Here is a 22,005-nt window from a genome sequence, read left to right as displayed (position 1 = left end):
GTTTATGTTTGATTGTATGCCTGTCAAGAATGTGGTTAGTTGGAATGCGATGATTAGGGGATATTGTGAGAATAGACGACCGCACGATGCGTTGAAGTTGTTTTGGAAAATGAGGGGACGTTTGGATGTGGAAATGAATAAAGTGACGGTTGTGAGTGTTCTTCCTGCTGTTGCTGATTTGAGTTCTTTGGATTTGGGTGTTTGGATTCATGGGTTTGTGCAAAGGAACCGACTTGATGAAGATGTTCATGTGTATGCTTTGGTTGATATGTATGCAAAATGTGGGGAAATTGGAAAAGCTAAATTGCTTTTTGAGGAGATGAATGAAAAAGATACATCGTCGTGGAATGCTTTGATAAATGGTTATGGTGTCAATGGTTGTGCGAAGGAAGCGTTAGAAGTATTCGCAGCAATGTTACGGGAAGGATTTGAACCGAATGAGATAACAATGACTAGTGTGTTATCTGCTTACCATTGTGGTTTGGTAGAGGAAGGAAGAAGATGCTTCAAAGAAATGGAGAGATTTGGAATTGTGCCTCAGATTGAGCATTATGGTTGTATGATTGACCTTCTAGGAAGGGTTGGATACTTGGATGAGGCTGAAAATTTGATCTTCTGTGTTGTCGCTCTGTCTGTTGCTTCTTCTGTTTGATTGCTAATCTCTCTAGTGATTTGCTTTGTTGCTTCTCTCTTTGTTTAGTTTGGTTTGATATGATTTAGTTTTGTTTGGTTCTATTTGGTTTGGTTTGTTTGGATTTGGTTTCGTGGTGCTACTTCTTTGGTGGTTCCTATCTGTTGATTTTGATATGGTTGTTGCTCCTTGGTTTGTTTGGATTTGGTTTCGTGGTGCTACTTCTTTGGTGGTTCCTATCTGTTGATTTTGATATGGTTGTTGCTCCTTGGTTTGTTTGGATTTGGTTTCGTGGTGCTACTTATTTGGTTGTTCCTATCTGTTGATTTTGATATGGTTGTTTCGTGGTGCTACTTCTTTGGTTGTTCCTATCGGTTGATTTTGATATGGTTGTTGCTCCTTTTTTTGGTCGCTCCTTTTTCGGTTTGATTTTTTGTTGGCTTGGTTCTTCTCTTTGATTGTTGCTTCTTCTTTGGTGACATCCCTCTTGTCCCCCCGGCTGTCCAACCACCTCCTGCGATTGTTGATCCTCCTCGTTACCCCTCTCATCATCATCTTCAGCATAGAATCATTACTCTACCGTTTGTCTCTTCTTTACAGATTGCTGATTTGTTCACAAAGATGCATTCCATTAAACGTTTTCGTTTTTTTTTAGTTGACAAACTCTCGATGCTCCATGTTAATGCATCGTGAGTTTGAGGGGAGATGTTAGATAATATTATTATATATTAGTAGTAAGGGTATTTTAGACAATTCTAGACAATTCTATTCTTTTATATATATACTCATTGTAACCCTATTAACTGTGGTTTTTGGTTCATTCTATGTTATGAAACCCTAGAGTGGTTGTTTCTCTTCTTCCTCTTGCTTTCTCTTTTCTTTGTTAACAATTTATATGCATGCTCATATATTTATTTGAATTTCCACACTAAAATATATCTCTAATCTATGTATTAAACATGACTTATATGATTAATTTTTTTTTTAAAAAAATGCTTATACTTCAATTAGTTTGTAAAACAAATAGATATTGTATGTAAAAAATTGAGTCAAAATATTTGGACTTTAAATTCTTTGTAACTATATTTAATTTTAGTCTCTATTGAAATAAAATACGTTTAATTGTTATTTAATTTTTATGTATTTGAACATTTTGACAAACATATTTAAATTATTATTGAAAACTTCCTCCATAAAAATTTAAAATTAGAAGAATTAGATAGAATTTATTAACCATCATAAACTCAATTTAAGAGTAAAATTAGAATCAGTAAATCAATTTTTAAACGTATTTTTTTAAAAAACATTTTTTATAGTATAGCATAAACATATATTTTTTTAATTATTTAAAAATATACATTGATATTCTAATTTTAACTTTAATTCTACTAGCTTATCTACTGTATAAATTGTTCAATTTATACAAACTAACGATATGACCTTTACTACTCACGCTTAAATAGTTAAAGGAAAACTTAAATAAAGTTATTAGCAACTACTTTTTTTTATATTAATAAAAACATGGTTATGATAGTATTTACATGGATATAGCAAGGGACATCATACTTTTAACTATACTATCACTCAAAAATAATCAAAATTTAAAATCATTTCATAATCACATAATCATTTACAAACTCGCATAATCACATAAAAAATGCTTTTATGTTATAATTTTGATTATTTATGGTAAAATATGGCTAAATTTTGTTTCCTTGAATTTCTTTATTATGTTATTTTTGGTAACTATTTCTATATCATGCAAAACTAACTCTCCAACTCAATGCACCATATTAAGTAATTTACATGCCAAAAAGAAATTTGAGTTCTTAACTTCTAAAAGGTTTGGGAAATGGGTGTTTACTTTTTTTATCCTTTAATAATTAATAAACATTATTTGCGTTAAAATATATGATTATATCCTTGAAATTTATATTTTTGAAAATATTATCATTTAAATTAATTAATAAATTAAAGTTAGTATTTAGTATCTTAATACTTCCATAGTTTGGTTAATTAAAAAAACTATAAAAAAAAAATTGAAGGAAAAAAGTATATATTAAAAAAACTATAAAAAAAAAATTTAAGGAAAAAAGTATATATATATATATATATATATATATATATATATGATAGTAATAAAGAGGTTCACCTTTCATTATGAAAACAAAATGTAAACAAGGTACAGTATATTGATATATTGTAAAATACTAAGAACGTTTTCTCTCTTAATAAACAATTATAGACCTCATACTTAAGTGCTATAAAAAATAGTTAAAAGATCTCTTAAAAACTTAACGATGTATTTGATTTGAAAAATATTTTAATCCTCACTAATGAATATATAAAACAATATATAATAACAAGTTAAAATATATGTATATATATAATAAAAATAATATTTTCCAAAATTTTCTAAATAACCATTTGGTTTAAATTAAATTTCAAAGTACCTTATTTTCCCCGCGGTATTAACTAACAAATCCTATATTTTCCAAAGATGAGAAGTTGCATATAGGAGGTGTGACTTCATACCTTCCTTTATGTTTAAAAGGTTGGTGAATTCTTTTACACCTATGTGAAAGGGTGGGTATGACATCCATAAAGTAAAATAAATATAAAGTTTAAATAACTTAAATAAAAAGATTGTGTGACATCAAATGATTGTCGGCTATTATGTCCGACTACATGTCGAAGTGTTCATCTAAAAATTAAATAAAGTAATTAATTAACTTAAATATATTATTATCATCTTTAATTGTAAGTAGTTATTTTATTTTTCACTCTTATTAAAAAAAGTTGATAGAGTAATTAATCTGTTTATTTTATATATTAATGTTTTCAAAATAATTTTTATATGTTAAATTTGAAAATTACTAGATAAGAAACTTGACATTATATTAAAGGATAAATCTTTTTCTTAAAAAATGCTTATAATTAGAGATAATTAATTAGACGATAGAAACATCTAAAACAATCATTTTCCTATAAAATATTCATTACAAACTTGATAAAAATATCCCAACAAATTTCTTGTAGATCTAATCAAGTTATCTAAGGTTTCACCCAACCAACACTTAAAATATCACGTCAACTCACCATTAAGTGCTTGCTTTCACTTTCGGCAATAAATTTATTGTTCCAACTATTCTTCAACTCCTCGGTATACTATTTATTTTTGTAATTTCAAGATATTGTAATTGTAAAAAGATGATTAATATTATTTTGATTAGTAAATTTTTTTATATCTCTAATTCATCTAAAAGTTGTTTAGCTAAAAAGATCAAACTATTAGCGAATCAAAATGTGTTTTAGGCCTATGAGACCAAACATTCTTAACTCATTTAAGCCTTGGTGTTAAATTGCTAATCAAGCAAGCACCTCATTTAAGAAGCTCATTGGAGATGGAACATGTTACTATAATAATAAGAAGAAGAAAAAAACAGGCTAAACTTCTGAAATTTGAAGAAAAAACACATCATTCATAAATTAATAGAGTACATAAAAGTGAAGTAGAAACATTAGTTACATATAGTAGAAAAAGCATACAATAAATTAATATGCAAATGTTATAATACAATCAAATTATGGAGATGGAGGCCAATACATTCCAGCATCTTCTATCCCTTCATAAAATCCAAATTGAAGCTCATCTTCTATCATATTCATTCCTTCATAACCATCACTATCATCATCAACATAATATTCACCACCAGCTATATAATCCCAAGGCAAATCCTCAGAAGAATCTGAGTAATCATCATCATCCCAACCATCACTCTCATAAGCACCAAGAACAAAAGGCCCCAAAACTTTAAGCATTGGAAAATTCTGCTTCAGCAACATGTTGTTTTCTAAGTTGACACCCCAACACCCTCTAAGATCCAAAAATTCAAGCTTTGGACAGTTTGAAAGAATTTGATCAACCCCCGAAGTGCTTATCCTATGATAAGCCATTTCAAGATGTTTAAGCTTCGGCATCGTGGTTGCAATCGCAATTGCCTCGTCGTCTTGTAATGGCTTGCCGGCGGTATCCAATGGATGCATGTTCCTGCATAACCCTTCTAGTAGTTTGCAGTTCTTGCCAATTATCTCGATAGCAGGCGCACCGATTTTGATACAATAGCTCACATCCAAGAAACTTATCATAGAAAGCTTTCCGGAAATTTGTTCCACAATTGAATCACTCATACTGCTCCGCGCCAGTCGCAAACTTCTAAGGGATCCAGCACTTGCAAAAGAGTAAAATAATGATACTGTATAACAAATTAACATAGCTAATAACACCCAACTAATTACCACCTTCATTTTATTTTACTATAATACCCTAAAAATCGATCTTAACACCAGCAAAAGAAATAATTAGAGTCGGATTTCATGTTTTTCTATCTCTAATTATCTGTCGCTAATTCAGCGTTTTCTGGTATATCAATTAATTTCCTTCTAGTCCAAGAGAGATCACCACCTCAACTCAATCAACATTATCATAGGTACGAAATATCCACCGCAGTTTAACAATAACTAATCTCTATCAGAGAACCTGTAAGACACACAAGGTGGTTCAACCACATGTTGGTTCAAGACAAATTTATAAAGTGACAAATTTATATCTTAGTCCTACACATTTTAGCAATTAGCATAAAAATCATATTACCTATGAAATAATGGAAGCATAAATTCATTTCATCCACAATACTTGCTAAAAAATAAAGCAAAATCAATGGTAAGTAAACTATGCAGTTATGCTTACTTTTCAGCAATGAAAGTGAAAACAGTCTCAGATTGGAGACCAGAAACACACAGCTTCCTGAGGGTTCCACAACTTCTATTGACAAGCATATGAATCATCTGATCAAGTTGGTCAGGTTGACAATGATTGCTCCATTCTTCAATATCTATCTCTTGCCAACAATAAGGCTCAGACACTGCTTTAGCCCATGATTTACATACCCTTGGAATCACTGTCACTCTCTCTTGCAAAGAAACATTTTTGAAGATTACCCCTAATGCATCAGGAATCAATTCATCCCAACATCGAAATTCACATGCTTCTCCCATCCAATCTATAAAAATAAATAAAAAATCATTTTTTTTGCACTTTTTGTAGTTTGTGGTTCAGGTTTGAGAATAAAATGTAATTAAGATGCAAATTAAATTAAATCAAAGTAAGAGATATGAAACTCCTCACAGATTTAAAACAAGAAGATAACAAAACTAGGAAATTTTGACAAAATTAAAAAAAAAAATGTCAACTTTTTTCCATGAACCTTTAAGTTAAGAAAAATAGTAATGGAAAAACTTCTTTTTCCCTCAGCTTTTGATGAATGCTAAGAAAACTTGGAGAGAAAAAAAAAAATCGAACTTTTTACTTTTTTTAGTTTCAAGATAGCAAATCTAGAGTAAAAGTAGAAAACCCAGAAAGATTTTTTATCTTTGTTTTGTTGGGTAAGGAAAAAAGGTAGTGAATTTGGTGGGTAAATAAAGAAAAAAGTGATAAAGGAAAAAGAAAAAAAAAAGTAATGAGTAAGAAGAAAAAGGTATGAGATTTACCAGGTGAATTATGGAAGCAGAAACCGGAAAATGAGGCACATGCAGTGGGAAAAAGAGATAAGAAGAGGAAGGGGAAAGTGTTACAGAAGAAGAAGAAGAAGAAGATGTGTGCATCTATCTATCTACCTAACACTCTGCTTCAATGCAACCACCAGCATTAGCATTAGGAACACAAACAAGACTAAAGACAGACTAGATTGTTATTTTGTACTTGTTTTGTATTTTCATTTTTATCCTTTAGTTTTTTTTTCTTTTTTTTCTTCATCTTTTGATTTTATTTCCGTTAATTATATTAATTCTTTCGGTTATTTTTTAGTCAAAAATGTTAAAGTGAAATTAAAAAATAAATTAAAAGATTTAAAGTAAAAAATAAAATTTTCTTCATGCTTTTCTTCTTTAACTTCAATTTAGGATTTATTATGGTCATTTTATTTTTAATCATTCTTCATTTGTAATTTTTCAAATGTTAATTATTCAAATGTCAAAGTATCTTGTTAGTAACAATGATCAAAATTCACACTCATTTAATTTTATTATTAAATTCTATGATTGCTTTACTTTGCAACTTTCTTAGTTTAGAGATGATAAGACAGCTTAAAGTAGAGAATTCCTCTGAAAATAAAATTATGCATCCGTTACTTTAGTAATATTATTGTTATTTTTAAATTTTATATAAATGTATATATTTAATATTTTTTAATATTAAAAATTATAATATTCTCTTTATAGAAAATATGATTTTAATTTTATCATTGTATAGTAATAATTATTTTATTATATTAGTTATAATAAATATGACTTTTAAATTTATCATTTCATATATATAAATAGATTCGGTTGCAAACGACAAACCCAAACCCCGTCGCCCGTCACGGGCGAAGATGAAGACTTAAATTTTACACTAACAAAAATCGAGAACGAGTTTTCTCCGACTAATCATATGTAGAGATAGGGTGACGAAATTTGTCCTCGTCCTGCCACGTTATCATGCCTACTTGAGTCTTTTGTTGTGTTTTAACTTAAGCTTCAACATCCTCATGTTTTATGTAACAATTTCATCATAAAAATTATATTAAATGATCCAAATTATTGAAAATTTCACTTGATAATGGTTCATGATTGAGTTATGCATATGAAATGACATAACTTAATGGTAGTGGCTCATAAATTATACAAGCTTGAAAGAACCAATATCATAAAAACTAGAATATTCTCCCCTTTGCAACAATGACTATAATGATTATTTTAAGGGCTAAATTTATTACACATTAGGCTACTAACATTTTTATTTTATTTTTAGAAAAATAAAATGATGCTAGCAAATTTTCTTACATTTAATCCTAATTAAAAGGTTCCCTCGAATTTGTTCATGTCTTCTTCCATCTCTTTTATTTGCAAATGGTTGATCAAATATGGTGGCAAGAAAGAGAGGGAATAGAAAGAAAAAGAATGATTGGCATCAAGTCAAGTCTATACATACAAAACAAGAAGAACAAGTGAAAACACCAAATAAGTTTAAAGAATTCCTCTTTTGTTCTAAATATAAGAGAATAACAAAAATTGATGTATTTAGTTCAATTTTTATTTCAATAAAAATTAAATTTTGTTTTTAGTCTTTACAAATATGATTCATTTTACTTTTGTTTTTATGTTGTTTTGATTTATATAGAAATTAGTTTCTATAAATTTTAAGTTTTATTTAGTCCCTTCAACGTGAATGACATTAATAACAAAAATAAATATGGCACATGTATCAATATAGTTGGGTTTAACAAAATATATTAGATTTCCACGATGTGGTGAACTTAGGTTAAAATTTCATTCACGAGAGATATTTAAATTTGGTGACGAACACACCTCAAATAAGATTATTTCCAATTGAGAAATTCTATAAAAAGAATGACACATATATCATAGAGCAATTTTTCATTTTACAATACTTGAAAAAGAACAAGAACAAAAAAAAAAATTAATCTCTAAAAAAAATTAAATTTTGCAATTTGGTCCTTATAATTTGTTAAAAAATAAAAAATGACCTCTCAACTTTTCCAAAATTTTGGTTTCGATCCATAATTTTAATTTCTATTTTTACCTCAAAATATTTAAAATTATTTAACTTTAAATAAACAATTGTTGTACTTGAACTATAAAATTTATAAATGAAAACAATGTAACTGAAACATTTGACTTGTTTACGACTTTAAATTTTCAAAAAAAATCCATTACTCCTTCCAAACCATTGGTACAGATAGAAACAAAAATACAATATGTTTCAAAATTAACATATTAAACATAATCAATAATAAATAAATTTGCAATAATTTGTACTTATATAAAATAAAAATAAAGCAAGAAAGAAAATAAAATTTGACCCTAGTTATTTAAAAAAATGAATTTGACAATGCTTTAAGGATTCAAATTTATTCATAATTAAATCTATAATAAATTGATTAGTAATATATTTTTTAACGTAAATAATTAAACTATTTATAAGAAGTTCATCGTTTATTTAATTTTGGAACATTGTCTTGATAATTCTTATTGTTGAATTTTTTTCTTTATAGTCGTTATTAAGATGGACAATGTCAAAATAAGGTTAATATATGTATCAATCAAGTGATAATGAGTTATTTGTTTCCGCTAAATTTTTTTTCCAATAAACTTATTGAGGAAGCTAAATAAATATTATTATATTATAGTAGGTAAATAAAAAATTATTTAATAAGTTTTTAGTCTCCATTAAAATCTCACTATTTTATTTTTAATTTGGATAATTTTTTTTAATCAATTTTTAGTCTCTTAAAACTTTTCATTTTAATTTTTATTCCCTAATTTTCTACTTTATATTTTTTGAATAATTTTGTTCATTAATACTTGGGACAGTTTTTTTATTAAAATTTTCCTTTTAATTTTTAGTCCCTAATTTTAACAAATAATAAATTAAATATAAATTTTTAACAAGTTTATCCAAGATTTATTAAATCAATTATGATTAAGTTATCGCAATCGAACCATTCATGTATGTCAAAAAGTTTATTAAGAATAGATAGTTCTCATCATTGGAACCAATTTTATGAGAATTGTGTAAAACGTTCAATCCAAAATCAAATTTTAAGAGCTAACATTTTTATGGTGACTCAAACTATATCTAATCTATAGAACCGAATACAATAAACAGAATGCAACTTACTCATCCGAAAGGCAACGTGCTCATCATTTGAAAGGATATTGGGAAGTGATAATGAAGGATCAAAAACCTTCCCTTCTCAACAAGTTAATTTTCTTTGTAATATTAGTTATTCTTTAACATTAATATTACGCATTCCTAATCAAATCAAATAACCCCAGATAGCATATTAAAAAAATGTAATGTAGTGATACCATAAGATTCATCATCCAAAATCCACAATAATTTAAGTATTAAGTATTTAATCCAACAAACAAAATAAAAACGGAGTTCACTTTGAATTGAACTCCAATTAAAAAGATAAAAAACTGACATAATTTAAAGTGGACTTGAAATGATACATTACAATTCAGCGTCACATTGTGGACCACTAAATCAAAATAACACCAAAAAGCCTATATGACAAAGTAATAAAATTGTATTTATAACACTTACTTTTGGCAGAATAAAATTAAATCTATTTTGCATTTAATTAAATTTTATAAAATAATATTGTAAAATTCTTTTTGACTATCATTTCTTGAATGAGAAAAACTGTCTAATTATCTAAAGATTGCGTGTATCTTTAACGAAACTAATTTTTACTATCAACATTTAAATAATAAAACAAGAAAAGTTGAACATTGTATAAAGATAAATACTACATAAGAAAATATTGTGTCTAATTATAAATACATAATTTCATCAAATAGAAGTAATTAACATATTTTAATTATTGAAAAATCTTTTTCTGTTTCTTTCATATATCAATGAAGAGTAATTCACATACGTTAAATATTTAATTCAACATGTTAATGATTGGAAAACCCTTTTTTTTTTCTTCCTCTTCCAAACTTGTAATTAAATTCATATTTCATATATAATTATTTAGAATACATTCATTCAATAATGTCCTATGTTTAAAATCAATAAAACCGTGAATCTAGTTTGTTTATGTAATATTCTTTGTATTTTAAATACTAATAAAAAGTACAATAATACTTCCAAATCTTCTCAATCTTGATAAAAAAATTTCAATAAATTTGATACATTGAATTTCAAAAAACTATTTTAAAATAAATTTTAACATATTACTAAGTTCAATCGGTGACTACGTCGTTCTCTTTTAAGATATTTATTTTGTTGTCTAAATTATTCTCAATCACGAATTCCTTAAGATAAAACAACATGAATTCCCTAATATAAAAATCCAACAAATGTATTAGAGTTCTACTGCACTCTCAATATGACGATTAAAGTGTCTCGTAATATTGTGACAACCATAAAGAAATAAATAAAAGATGAATCAAAAAGGGGGAAAGAGGGTGTGATTTTCAACTTAGGAGCAACTGATGGAGAGAAATAAATGCAGTCCCATTGACCGGATCGACAACACCTATCGGACGAAAAGATTTTGACTAGTTTGGCAAAATTGATGCGTGAAATTGGGAAGAAGTTGACGACACATTTAAAAAATAATTTTTATTTAATTTTTAGATACTAAAAAATAATACACCATTTATCTCAAGTCTAAGTCCGACCGGACGAGCTCAAGCCCAAGTTCCACCAAACCACAAGTGTGATAGTGTATTTGCGTACGCTCCACTTTATAAACGCGCTCATAGAAAATTTAACAGTGTACCCCTTCCTTTATACATGTACTCCCAAAATATAAAGGAAAATACCAAAATACCCCCATATATAGTAAAAATGTCTATTTTTTCATTTCAATAATTCCGGAACACACAAATGAGTGTCAAAAAATTCTTTATTTTTTTTGAATTTTTTTTTTAAGTATTCCGGTACACAACTTCAATTTCGAAAAACTTGAAAAAAGTTTCATATGACTTCCGTAAATCATTTTTGAAGTTCTTCAGAACTACTAGGAAACTTATTTAAAGTTTTTCGGAAAAGAATATACTACTGACAAATTTGAACGTGACATTTCCGAAAACTAACGGAAAACTTCATTCACGAATTTTCCAGTAGTTGTTTGATTTTTTTTAATATTTTTTAAATTAATTTTTTATTATATTAATATTTATTTAATTCATTTGATTTTAACTAAAAAAAATTCAGTAGGTAGGACTAGAGGTAGAGACAACAAAGTTGTAGTAAGATTAGTCTATGGATGTTGCTCCGGAAAGGGTTCGTTTGACAGCATCGCGTAGAAGACGACGATTTATAGGGCTAGAGGTAGAAACGGCAGTTGTAGCAAGAATATGTGATCGTCTATGGATGATGCTCTGAAAAGAGTTTGTTCGACAACATCGCGTAGAAAGCGAATTTATAATGGAAGATGATGACCTAAAGGAGCAGACTCATATCCATGAGGAGGATCGCTAGACAGGGAGGATCAGACATGAGAGAAGGTACCAGGAGGAGGATGAGGGTGAGCTAACACAATATTTCGATATTAATTATTATGATGTATTAATAGTATATTAATTATTTATAATGTATTATTTATGGTGTATTAATTATTTAATGGTATATTTATAATTTATTAATTATTTATAATATATTATTATTTAAAAATATTTATGGTGTATTAATTATTAATTATGATATATTAAAAAAATGTGTGTAGCATAATTTTTTTTTAAGTTTTCCGACATTTTTTCTATCATGGAAATTGTTTTTTGAATTTTTTGATAAATATCTTTTGTATTTTTTGTAAGTTTTTCGGAAGTACTACGTATAAAATAATAAAAAGATCAGGGTATTTTTTACGCCCCACGTAAATAGAATTTCCTAATTATTTTAACTCTAACACTAAGTAACTATCATTTCCAACAAGAACCTTGAAGAACATCAACGTCTCACTGAATAAATATTTTAAGAGGAGGCACAACTATTGTTGAAGTAGTTTCAAATGGATGTTAGGTGAGATAAAGATGAACTACATCAACAACCTTAATAGTCAATCAGGAACGAAAAGTCAGAGTTATGATTGGAATGAAAAGGATGGCGGTATCTATATGGGAGATAAACTACCTTCTATAATTATTGAAGATAAGTTGTTCCAAGGAATACTATGCATGATATTGCGTAGTCCACAGACGACGAGATGAGAAATGAAGCGGCGATACGTTCTATATTGCTTTATTTTTGTTTTCTGTTTTCGTGTAGGTTTTTTTATTTGAATAACCCTTTTCTAAAAGAAAAAAAATATTAAAGTATTTTTATTTAAAAATTAAATATTAAAATATTTTCTTTTTTTAGTTATAAATGGCTATTTGGAATTACCACTTCTTTAAAGAAGTCCAAATTTTAAATGGCGACTTTCCAAAGATTTTTTTAAATAAAAAAATTTTAATTTTTTCAATTTTTATTGAAATAATAAAAATATTATATATATATGTATATATATATATATATATTATATATATATATATAATTAATATAATTCATAAAAATAAATAAATAGAATTTTTAAATTACGATAAAATTTTAAAAAGCCCAAATTTTTAAATTAATATATTATATTTTAAATTTTTTTCAATTTTTATTGACATAACAAAAATAATATATATATATATATATATATATATATATATATATATAATTCATAAAAATACATAAATAAAAATTTTAAATTACGATAAAAGTTTAAATTACATAATTTATTCAAAAAAATCTTCACAAATTTAACAAAAATTACCATAATTAATGTCGAATGTGGCATCCAGTATCACATTGTCGAGGTTTTCTCACACGTACGGGATTTTGACGATGTCTTAGTACATCACGAGTTTGTTCTTCTTCTTGATCTTCGTCTTCTTGTTGTTGACGATGTCTAGGAGGAAGTGCTGCACAAGAACTACTTCCACATTGAATCCAGTTGGATATTTGATTCAACAGAGTATATGCATTTCCAAAGCTTGAAATTTGAAAGTTTTAAATATATTTGAAGATATTAGAATGAGATGAATCATAATATAGTATAAAATATATTTTAGAATGAAATTTAGTATAAAATATTAAAAAAAAATTATTTTAGAAGATATTATAATAAAACTATATTTTAGAATAAAACTTAGTATAAAATATATAAAAAAAAATATTAAAAATATAACATAAAGTATTGTTTAGTTACAAAATTTTGAATGTGGTGTAATGTTGATCTGTAATTATCATCATTCTATAACAATGTCATTTAGATGAAATATAAAGAGCAAGGAAGAAATATTAATAGTGGAAGAGTGAAAATATAAAGAAGAGTGAAGTTGTGAAGAGTGGAAGAGTGAAGAAATATGATCATCAACTTGGTCTATTTGTAAACATGACAACACTTTGAATGACCAAATAAAAAATTATGCATGGCTTCACACAACAATCACTTTGAAAATAAACACTACTGGACGGAGAAGACTGAACATTGAAGTAACAATGTCGATTTACAAGAAAGGGGGGTTTGAATTGTAAATGTGCCTTTTAAAAATTCCTGTTAAATCTTAAGAAAATAACTCAAGAATGATCTTGGTTATGAAAACAGAAAACGGAGAACGTTATTAGTTTATGTTATAAAACAGAGAATGTTCTTGGATTAGCAGAAAATCAGTTTCTATTTTATCTTAATTGATCAATGCAGTATAATAAGGAAAGAGATAAGAAAGAGAATACCACACAAAGATTTATCCTGGTCCACCCAACGTGGGTTACGTCCAGTCATCACACTGTGAGATTTTCAACTAAGTGTTTAAAACGAAGAGCCTTCTTAATCTTACAACACCTAGAATAGATCGACCTTGATCTATTTCTTCCTTAATTACTTTCCACCCAGAAAGCAATTACAACACCTATCTAACCTTGATAGGAAGCAATCTTAAACAAACTATAAAGAAACTCTTATAGTTTGAGTTTTTACAAATGATTGAATTTGACAGAATCTGATATTGCTCAACTCTTGTTTGAGAATAGATTCTTTACAGAGTATCTAATGATAATTTCACAACTGATATGTGAATGTGCAGCAGTGGCTGGTTCGCGAATTACAGAAAAAGATGTTGCCTCTATTTTTGCAGAATTTCAAGCTTAAGTGTGATTGTATATTGTTGATTACTTAGCGCTTGAATTTCTTACTGAGAACTGGGATAATGGCCTTCTATTTATAGGCTGTAGATGTACTTGAATGAAGGTACAAGAGCTGTTGGAGAGACTTTGCTTTTTGACTGAAACATTATTTTAGAATAAAAATAATCTTTCTTTGAAATAACTTTTTGACTTTAAATGGTTTAGCATTTAAAGCATCTTTGTCCTTTCTTTGACGTTTCTTCATTGATCTTGGATGATACATTATCTGCCTTGAGTCTTGAGTGTAGCTAGAGAAGGTTGGAGAAGAATTGCAGATCAAAACAAGGAGAAACAGAGCTGCTGTCTCTGTGCAGAAAAACGGAGAATGATTAACGTTCTTGGTTTATCAGTTTGAACTTTCTTGAGCTTCAATAATCATTCTGGAGTTCCCGTTTTAAACGTTCTGGATTTCCTTTGTTATTGTCTTGTCATATGCCCAGATTGATCAAACTTTCTTGACATTTGAATTTTGGAGTATGCATATCGTCATGATTTTTGTCTGTCTTTAAGTCCTTTGATCTTTGCAATCAAATAACCTTTTTGAGTCTGGATGATTCCTACTTGTTCCTTGCCATGTACTGATTAGATATGAATGATTTCCAGAGCGGACTTTTTATCACAGGGATAGAAAAGATTTGACCAATATGTTGTGATGGATAATTTGTTGAAGCTGAAGATCATTCTCTGTTATGATGCAGAATGATCTTGTTGTTGTCTTTTCTTGTATTTGCTTGATTCTGCTCTTTAATTAAATCCACTCAAAAACACAAGTTAAATTAACATAACATTTAGAATCATAATTAACATTCTTAATTAACCTTTGTTTATTTTCATCAAAACTTAAAATATAGAGTTTGTCTCAACAAACATGATGGCAAATATTAGATTCGACGAACAAGACTTATTATGAGAAGACTGAACACATTTTTGCAATTTTCCAAAGTGAAAATATATTCATATTCTGATTCCAACTAAATCGCCATTTGGAAATGCGATTTCTCAAAGCTTTTTCAAGGTCACCTTTTGGAATGGCGACTTGCAGTTAGTGGTGTCACGAGGTCGTCTTTTGAAATGGCGACTTGTCAAATGATATATCACGAAGTCGCCTTTGGGAAATGCGACTTGTAAGGCCATGCATGCACGACTGGATTATCACAAGGGCAGTGCACAAATGTTGGCAGCATTGCATGTATCACAATTGGTTGTCTATAAGTATGATATATTATTTTCATTGCATTTCATCTCAATTTCAATATCTCATTTTCATATCAATGACACCAAAAAATATAGTTTTCCTGATTTATTACAATGGTGAAATATGTGAAAGACAAGATATTGGTAAATATTTCAAAAGTGAAGAAAAAAAAGCTATTCGAGTTCATTTTGGATGCAACCTTACTTGAAGAAAAAAATTGAAGCAAAGTTGAGGTTAGAAAATAAGAAGGTGTCTAATATAACTTTTCGACACCCTATCTCATTTGGACTAGGCCTAGTTCATTATGAATTGTTAAATGTTGAAGAAGACAAAGATGTTGAACTCATGTTTGATGTTCCTAAACATTGGCTGCACCATACCAACTCGAACCATACTTTGACCAAACCGAAACATCTCAACCTGAATCATATATTTCACTAGGTGATATGGTCGATTTGGATCAACAAAAAATAAGTGAGCAGAATGAAGAAGAAACACACTTTGATGAAGACAAGGACAAGGACAATGATAATGGTGACGATTTAGAGCCATAACCTCATGTAGTTAAAACGACATACGATCCACCATTTCATATGCGTAATCTAAACTTGGATTATGATTACCAATCCTCCGAATTTGATATGTCATCTAATGAACCACCTCCATTAGATGCATCTTTTGATATTGGAATGAAGTTTAATAGCAAACCAGATTGTCAACTTGCAATTAAACATTATCACATAAAACACTCCCTCAATTACCGTGTAGTGCAATCTGATCAATACAGGTATGTAATTAATGTTGAGACAAAATCTCTCAAATGATTTTAATGATAACAAAATTACTTAAGAGATTATGATTGTGGTTAATGACTAACATGTGCTCTTGAGTGTACTCATTTAAGTTAATAGGTTATTAATCATTAAGGCAAAAAGAAGGAAAAAGTGATTTTGGCCTGAGGATGGAAAACCCTCGTGAGGATGGAAATTGCTGCAAACGCGAGGATGGAAATTGCTGCAATTTGAAATATCTCCAGATCTGGACAATCTGATTTCTCACCAGAATAATTGTGTTTATACAAATGTATAACAATGTCAAACATGAATAAACAAAGCATTCAAAAGTAAGAGTCAAAAGGTCAAAAGAAAAAGGTGAATATGGCTAGATCTAGTATGTAAAGGAAAGGCTAGCAAAAGTGAAAGCAACCTATCAAGCATGTGCAAAGGTCAAGATCTGAACATTAAATGGGCTTGCACGGTTTAATTCATAAGGAAGTCAAGTTAGCAAAAGGCAACTTGAAACAAGCCAAAAATGGAAGATCACATGTTGCTGCCAGATCTGATCCTCGGACTGAGTATGACAACCCTATGTCATAAAGTGGCTTTTTCTCTCTTGTCCACATCACCTCAAAAGATGAAGCCAACCTAGACCTTAAAGACTTCGAAAAATGCAGCTCAAAAACAGCCTTGCACTCTGATTAAAGTGAAAAAGCAAGGACATGTCAAGATCAAAGCTATGCTGCGTGAGGATGGGTTCTGCCTAAGCCTAACAAGCTGAGTGGCAGTTCTGTAATTTTGATGAAAACCTTGGATCCTTTGATAATGAGCTCCAACGGTCATCAAGGGCTTGGATCTCTATAAAATGCATACAAGCTCTCCACTGGAAGACACAACACACTTGCATAAAAAGATCAAGCATCTTAAAGCTTTCAAGAAGCAAATCACATCCTCCCTTATTACTTTCTTTGATCCTACACTATATCTTTGTATATCTTTTGAGAAAGTATTAAGTATCAATCACTCTCATTCTACTTTGTAATTTCCTAGTGAGTGAAGCTTGGAAATATTTGGAAATTGATTGTAAGCTTGGTGAAGCTTGATAATACACAGTTGTAATCATCCTCGGGTTGAGGATTGATATGTTTTGAAAGTTAGTGAAATCTCACAAGGGTGTGAGGACTGGACGTAGCCATCTTTGGGTGAACCAGTATAAAATTGTGTGTGTGTCCCTCATATTCTGCTCCTACTCTTTTACTCAGCTTAGATCTAACGATTTAAAAATCCCATCCTCGAGCTAGCCATCCTCTGCAAGAGGATAGTTTTTAAAACACTTAAAAATTGTTTTTAACAGCAAAATTCCTATTCAACGCAGTGCTCAAGGATACACACAATCTCCCAATCACTGATTTGGTACAATCAACATACTATAGACTGAGAGTTTTATATGCAGAAAGGGGACAACAACATCAGACATCATTAGTTTCTGGTCGAGTATACACAAACGATTGCATGGACAAGATTAAATGTGAAGTTGGTAAATCTAATACTCACCAAGTTATGCAATTCGACCGAAATCATTATTCTTTCATGGTGCATGAAACAGTAAACCCAATAGAGGTGCGACCAATTGGCCATTTTGAAGTCAACCTTCCAAGAAAATGGTGTGATTGTGGAAAATTTCAGGCTATACATGTTCCTTGTTCACATGTCACAACTGCATGTTCTTACTCTCGTCAAAACTATTTAGTGCTTCTACCTCACGTGTACAAGGTTGTTAATGTATTTAACATTTATAAAGAAGAGTTTCCACCTATACCTAATGAATGATATTGACCCACTTATGAAGGTGAAACATTGTATTACAACCCTCAAATGCGAAGAATTAAAAAAGGTCGTCCAAATAATACCCGTATTAGAACTGAAATGAACGTTAAAGAAAAAGTAACAAAAAGATGTGGACTATGTCGGTTAACTAGCTATACTTGAAAACATTGTTCAAATGTTACTGTGAGCTCTAGTCAATTATCATAATTTAAAATTTCTATTTATGTATTTTTATGAATTTTATTAATTATTTATATATATATATATATATAATATTTTTGTTATTTCAATAAAAATTAAAAAAATAATAATTTCTTTTAAAAGCTTTTGGAAAATCGTCATTTTAAATGACGACTTATAATAATAAAAAAAAAGTATTTTAATATTTAATTTTCAAATGAAAGCAGTTTGGTATTGTTTTTTTTTAGAAAAGGGTTATTGAAAAAAAACTTTTTGTTTAAGCTTTTTATTTTTTTTAATTTTTTACGTCGTGTAAGCTTTTCAAACTGCACATAAAATTCTAGATACTAACCAATAACTACTCACCGACAACTGTTAATTTAATAAATAAACAAAAATAAACTAATATAACAAATAGTGTGACATTTTAAAAGAAAATAGTTTAATACTAATATTTTCATAAAACTTTTTAGAGATAAATTTGTAGTGGAGAGAAAATAACTTAAATTAGAGGGTAGTATTATTTTCAAATTTCATTAAAAATATTTAAAATAATCACAATAATTATTAACATAATAATTTTTAAAATATTCACATTAAAATACTACCATCTTTAGATATAACAGTCAATAAAATAAATAAATATAATATTAATAGTTTATGGTAATTAATAAATCACAATAAATACTATAAAATCATCATGTTAGAGTAAATATATAAAAATAAAGAAAATCAATTACATTAATATTAATATCTCAATATAATTTTTTATAAATTAAATAACTAAAATATGATATAGCCAAAATCACTTAAAATATAATTATGTTCACATTTATTATTTAGTCAAATGCACTAAAAAATATCACCACAAATATTTATTGCACGTCTACTTGCAAAATTGTCTAAAACCTCATTCTTTAAAATACTAAGTTTTTGAAAAATAACTAAAAATTATCAAACAATAAGAAATCCACAAACATAATAAAAATTAATTATAAAATTAATTAATATATATTATAAAATAATTTTAACACTAAATCAATATTTTAAATTCTATTTTATTAAAATAATTTATTATAAAATTTGAGATGTTAGAGATAGTAAAAACAAAATTTTTTATAATAATAGAAATATTATATTTGCTTAATCATCACTAGGATTAAGTTACAATTTCCATAATTTATTATTTGTTCTATTCTATTGTATACATTACACTAGAGTAGAACACTTTGAGGTTGTGGGATCATACAATGCAGGCAACAAAAATTTCTTTCCATTAACACCATTAGCATTATAACTAGCACCACTTTTGCGATCCACCAAGACATTCCCAGCATATCCAGGGTAAGCCCCTTCGCCAAAAACTCCAGTACAAGTCGAACCAGCTTCCAAAGGTGCTTCTTTGGGCCCTTGAAAGTACCCATTTCCAAATGGGTTTGTAACGGTCGCAGCCAATAAACTAGCCACATTAATCACCATACCGTCAAGGCCCACATCGTTATTGGGCGCAACCAAAGGTGGACCTTGAGGGCCATAAATAGGTTGGTGAAAGGGCCACGCGCATTGACCTGGACATTGTGTCTCCGAATTACCAACCCACACGTAAGCAAAGTTTTTACTCTTTTGTTTACCCACTGAAGAACCATGAGTCCCACACTTACTGGTACAAAACTTATCAACTGCCACGTCAGCGGAAGTTAGGACCACGTTAATTGAGTTTTGTTGTGGACCTTTGGATGCTAGCTTTATGATTTGATCATTGGTGAGTGATTTTCCCAACGAGTAATTTTGGTCTAGGATTTGTGAACCCATTGTGAGGGTTACTATTGGTGTTTTTGTGAGATGATAGTATGTTTCTATGATTTTCCACCACGTGGCGACGGATGGTTGGGCTTTGATGGGTGTGAAAATAGAATTAATGAAATTAGAGATTATTGCTCGTTGGGAAACGTTGAATTTACCGTACCATATTAGATTGATGGAGATTTTACCGGTCAGAAGAGGACCATTGTGGTATTGGAACTTTAATGGTTGGTCGTTTTGTGTTAGCTTTGTTGTTGCTGAGCTTAAATTGAGAAGAGAAATAAGGAGGAATAGCTTTAGTAAAATATTTGAAGACATATAGAAGAAGCTATTACTACTATTAGTAATTTGTATTTGTAATATAGAGGATACCGATGCAAAAAATGTGTAAGTGTAAATGTAATTGTGGTTGTGAAGATAGAAATGTGGTGGATGGTATTTATAGGTGATTTAAATTTGAAAAATTGAAAAGGAATAGACAAGAGAATCAAGAGTCAAGCGTCAAAAGTAAAATATGGAAAGAGAGTAATAGCAAATAAAAAATAGAAAAGGAAAACGAGTCAAAGTAAAGAGTATATTATATTTGTTTCTTTTTACATTGAAATTTACCAGGATGTACATTATTGGTACTGAGAGTAATTTTTCTGTTTTATTAATGGTTTTATTAATGGTTTTATTAATTAAAAGCTATTCTAGGATCATTTGTTATTGATTAAAAAATTAATTTTGATATTAAATAATTGGTATTTTAATTTAATTTTAGATAGCACTCCGGTATTTTTTTTCTTGATTTAGTTTTTTTATTTAATTTTAAGTAATAATTTGATTCTTTATATCTTAAAATGTCAACAATGGTATATTTTCTTTACAAAAACTTATAAAATTTATTAAAATCTTCAAACAAAACCATCAAATTCAATATCAATTTTAAGAAAATTCATATATTCATCAAATGCATAACTCAAATATTCAAATTAACTCATATTTGTATCTTCAACAACATCAAATTCATCAAATAAAGAATGAAAATATGAATTTATTTGAAGATTTGAGTTATGAATTTGATAAAATTTGCATTATATTGAAGATGATAATTAATTTTATGGGTTTTGTTTGAAAATTTTGATGAATTTTTGTATAAAAATGACGACATTGTTGATATTTTAAGACATAAAATATCACTAAAATTAAATAAAATACTAAATCGAAAGAAAAACAAAAAAATAAATGACTAAATTATTTAAAATTAAGTTAAAGGACCGTAGAAGCAATTATGTCTAGATAATTTAAATATTAATTATTATATATTTTAATACCATAAAAATCACATTATTTTTAAAATATATTATTCAGAAATAATTTTTATGATCATCTAATTAAATTAATTTTAAAGTTTACTGTATTCTTCTTGTAGTTTAGTCGACAGAGTTTAGTTATTTTAAATTTATTGACATAGAATCAAATACTCGAAATGCTACTTTTGTTAATATATATAATATAATTTCAAAACATATGTTATATATATTGCTTCTAATAGACAAATAAAACAATTTAGTTTTTGCGCTCTATTTAATGTTTCGAAAAAGTACTCTATTTTTTTTTACTACTTAAAAAAATTATAATTGTTGTTTATATATAATTTAATTTTTTATACCTAGGAAGAATCGATATTTTTAAAAATATTATTAATTTTTATGTTATTTTTCCCTTTCATTTAAATAAAAAATCTCTCTCTTTTTTTTGGACACTTTTACTCTTTCTTATTTAAAAGGGTTACATTTTAAAGTTTGTACTAGACCTC

The 22,005-nt window shown here is 28.3% G+C and overlaps 2 protein-coding genes across 2 annotated transcripts; both read right to left on the bottom strand.

Moving 5' to 3' along the window:
* Positions 1 to 4,092: 4,092 nt before the first annotated feature.
* Positions 4,093 to 6,372, bottom strand: LOC101494807 (F-box protein FBW2). The gene is made up of 3 exons (XM_004500584.4): positions 6,182 to 6,372; positions 5,382 to 5,694; positions 4,093 to 4,862 (listed from the first exon to the last, which is right to left on the bottom strand). Exons 2-3 carry the CDS (start codon positions 5,687 to 5,689, stop codon positions 4,217 to 4,219), a joined length of 954 nt encoding a protein of 317 aa, XP_004500641.1. The 5' UTR covers positions 5,690 to 5,694; positions 6,182 to 6,372; the 3' UTR covers positions 4,093 to 4,216.
* A 13,125-nt stretch (positions 6,373 to 19,497) lies between these two features.
* Positions 19,498 to 20,634, bottom strand: LOC101494486 (protein PHOSPHATE-INDUCED 1-like). Its single transcript, XM_004500583.4, has one exon. The coding sequence runs from the start codon at positions 20,520 to 20,522 to the stop codon at positions 19,611 to 19,613; it is 912 nt and encodes a 303-aa protein (XP_004500640.1). The 5' UTR covers positions 20,523 to 20,634; the 3' UTR covers positions 19,498 to 19,610.
* Positions 20,635 to 22,005: the final 1,371 nt, after the last annotated feature.

The sequence above is a fragment of the Cicer arietinum genome, chromosome 5, assembly GCF_000331145.2.
Source record: "Cicer arietinum cultivar CDC Frontier isolate Library 1 chromosome 5, Cicar.CDCFrontier_v2.0, whole genome shotgun sequence".
In the NCBI taxonomy this organism is placed as follows: domain Eukaryota; kingdom Viridiplantae; phylum Streptophyta; class Magnoliopsida; order Fabales; family Fabaceae; genus Cicer; species Cicer arietinum.
This window is presented reverse-complemented; position numbering and strand designations above follow the sequence as displayed.

Coding starts and splice junctions, on each gene's coding strand:
- LOC101494807 (XM_004500584.4), bottom strand. CDS start 5,689: ATGGGAGAAGCATGTGAATTTCGATGTTGGGATGAATTGATTCCTGAT. Junction 4,863..5,381: donor TTCACTTTCATTGCTGAAAA/GTAAGCATAACT, acceptor CTCTTTTGCAAG/TGCTGGATCCCTTAGAAGTT.
- LOC101494486 (XM_004500583.4), bottom strand. CDS start 20,522: ATGTCTTCAAATATTTTACTAAAGCTATTCCTCCTTATTTCTCTTCTC.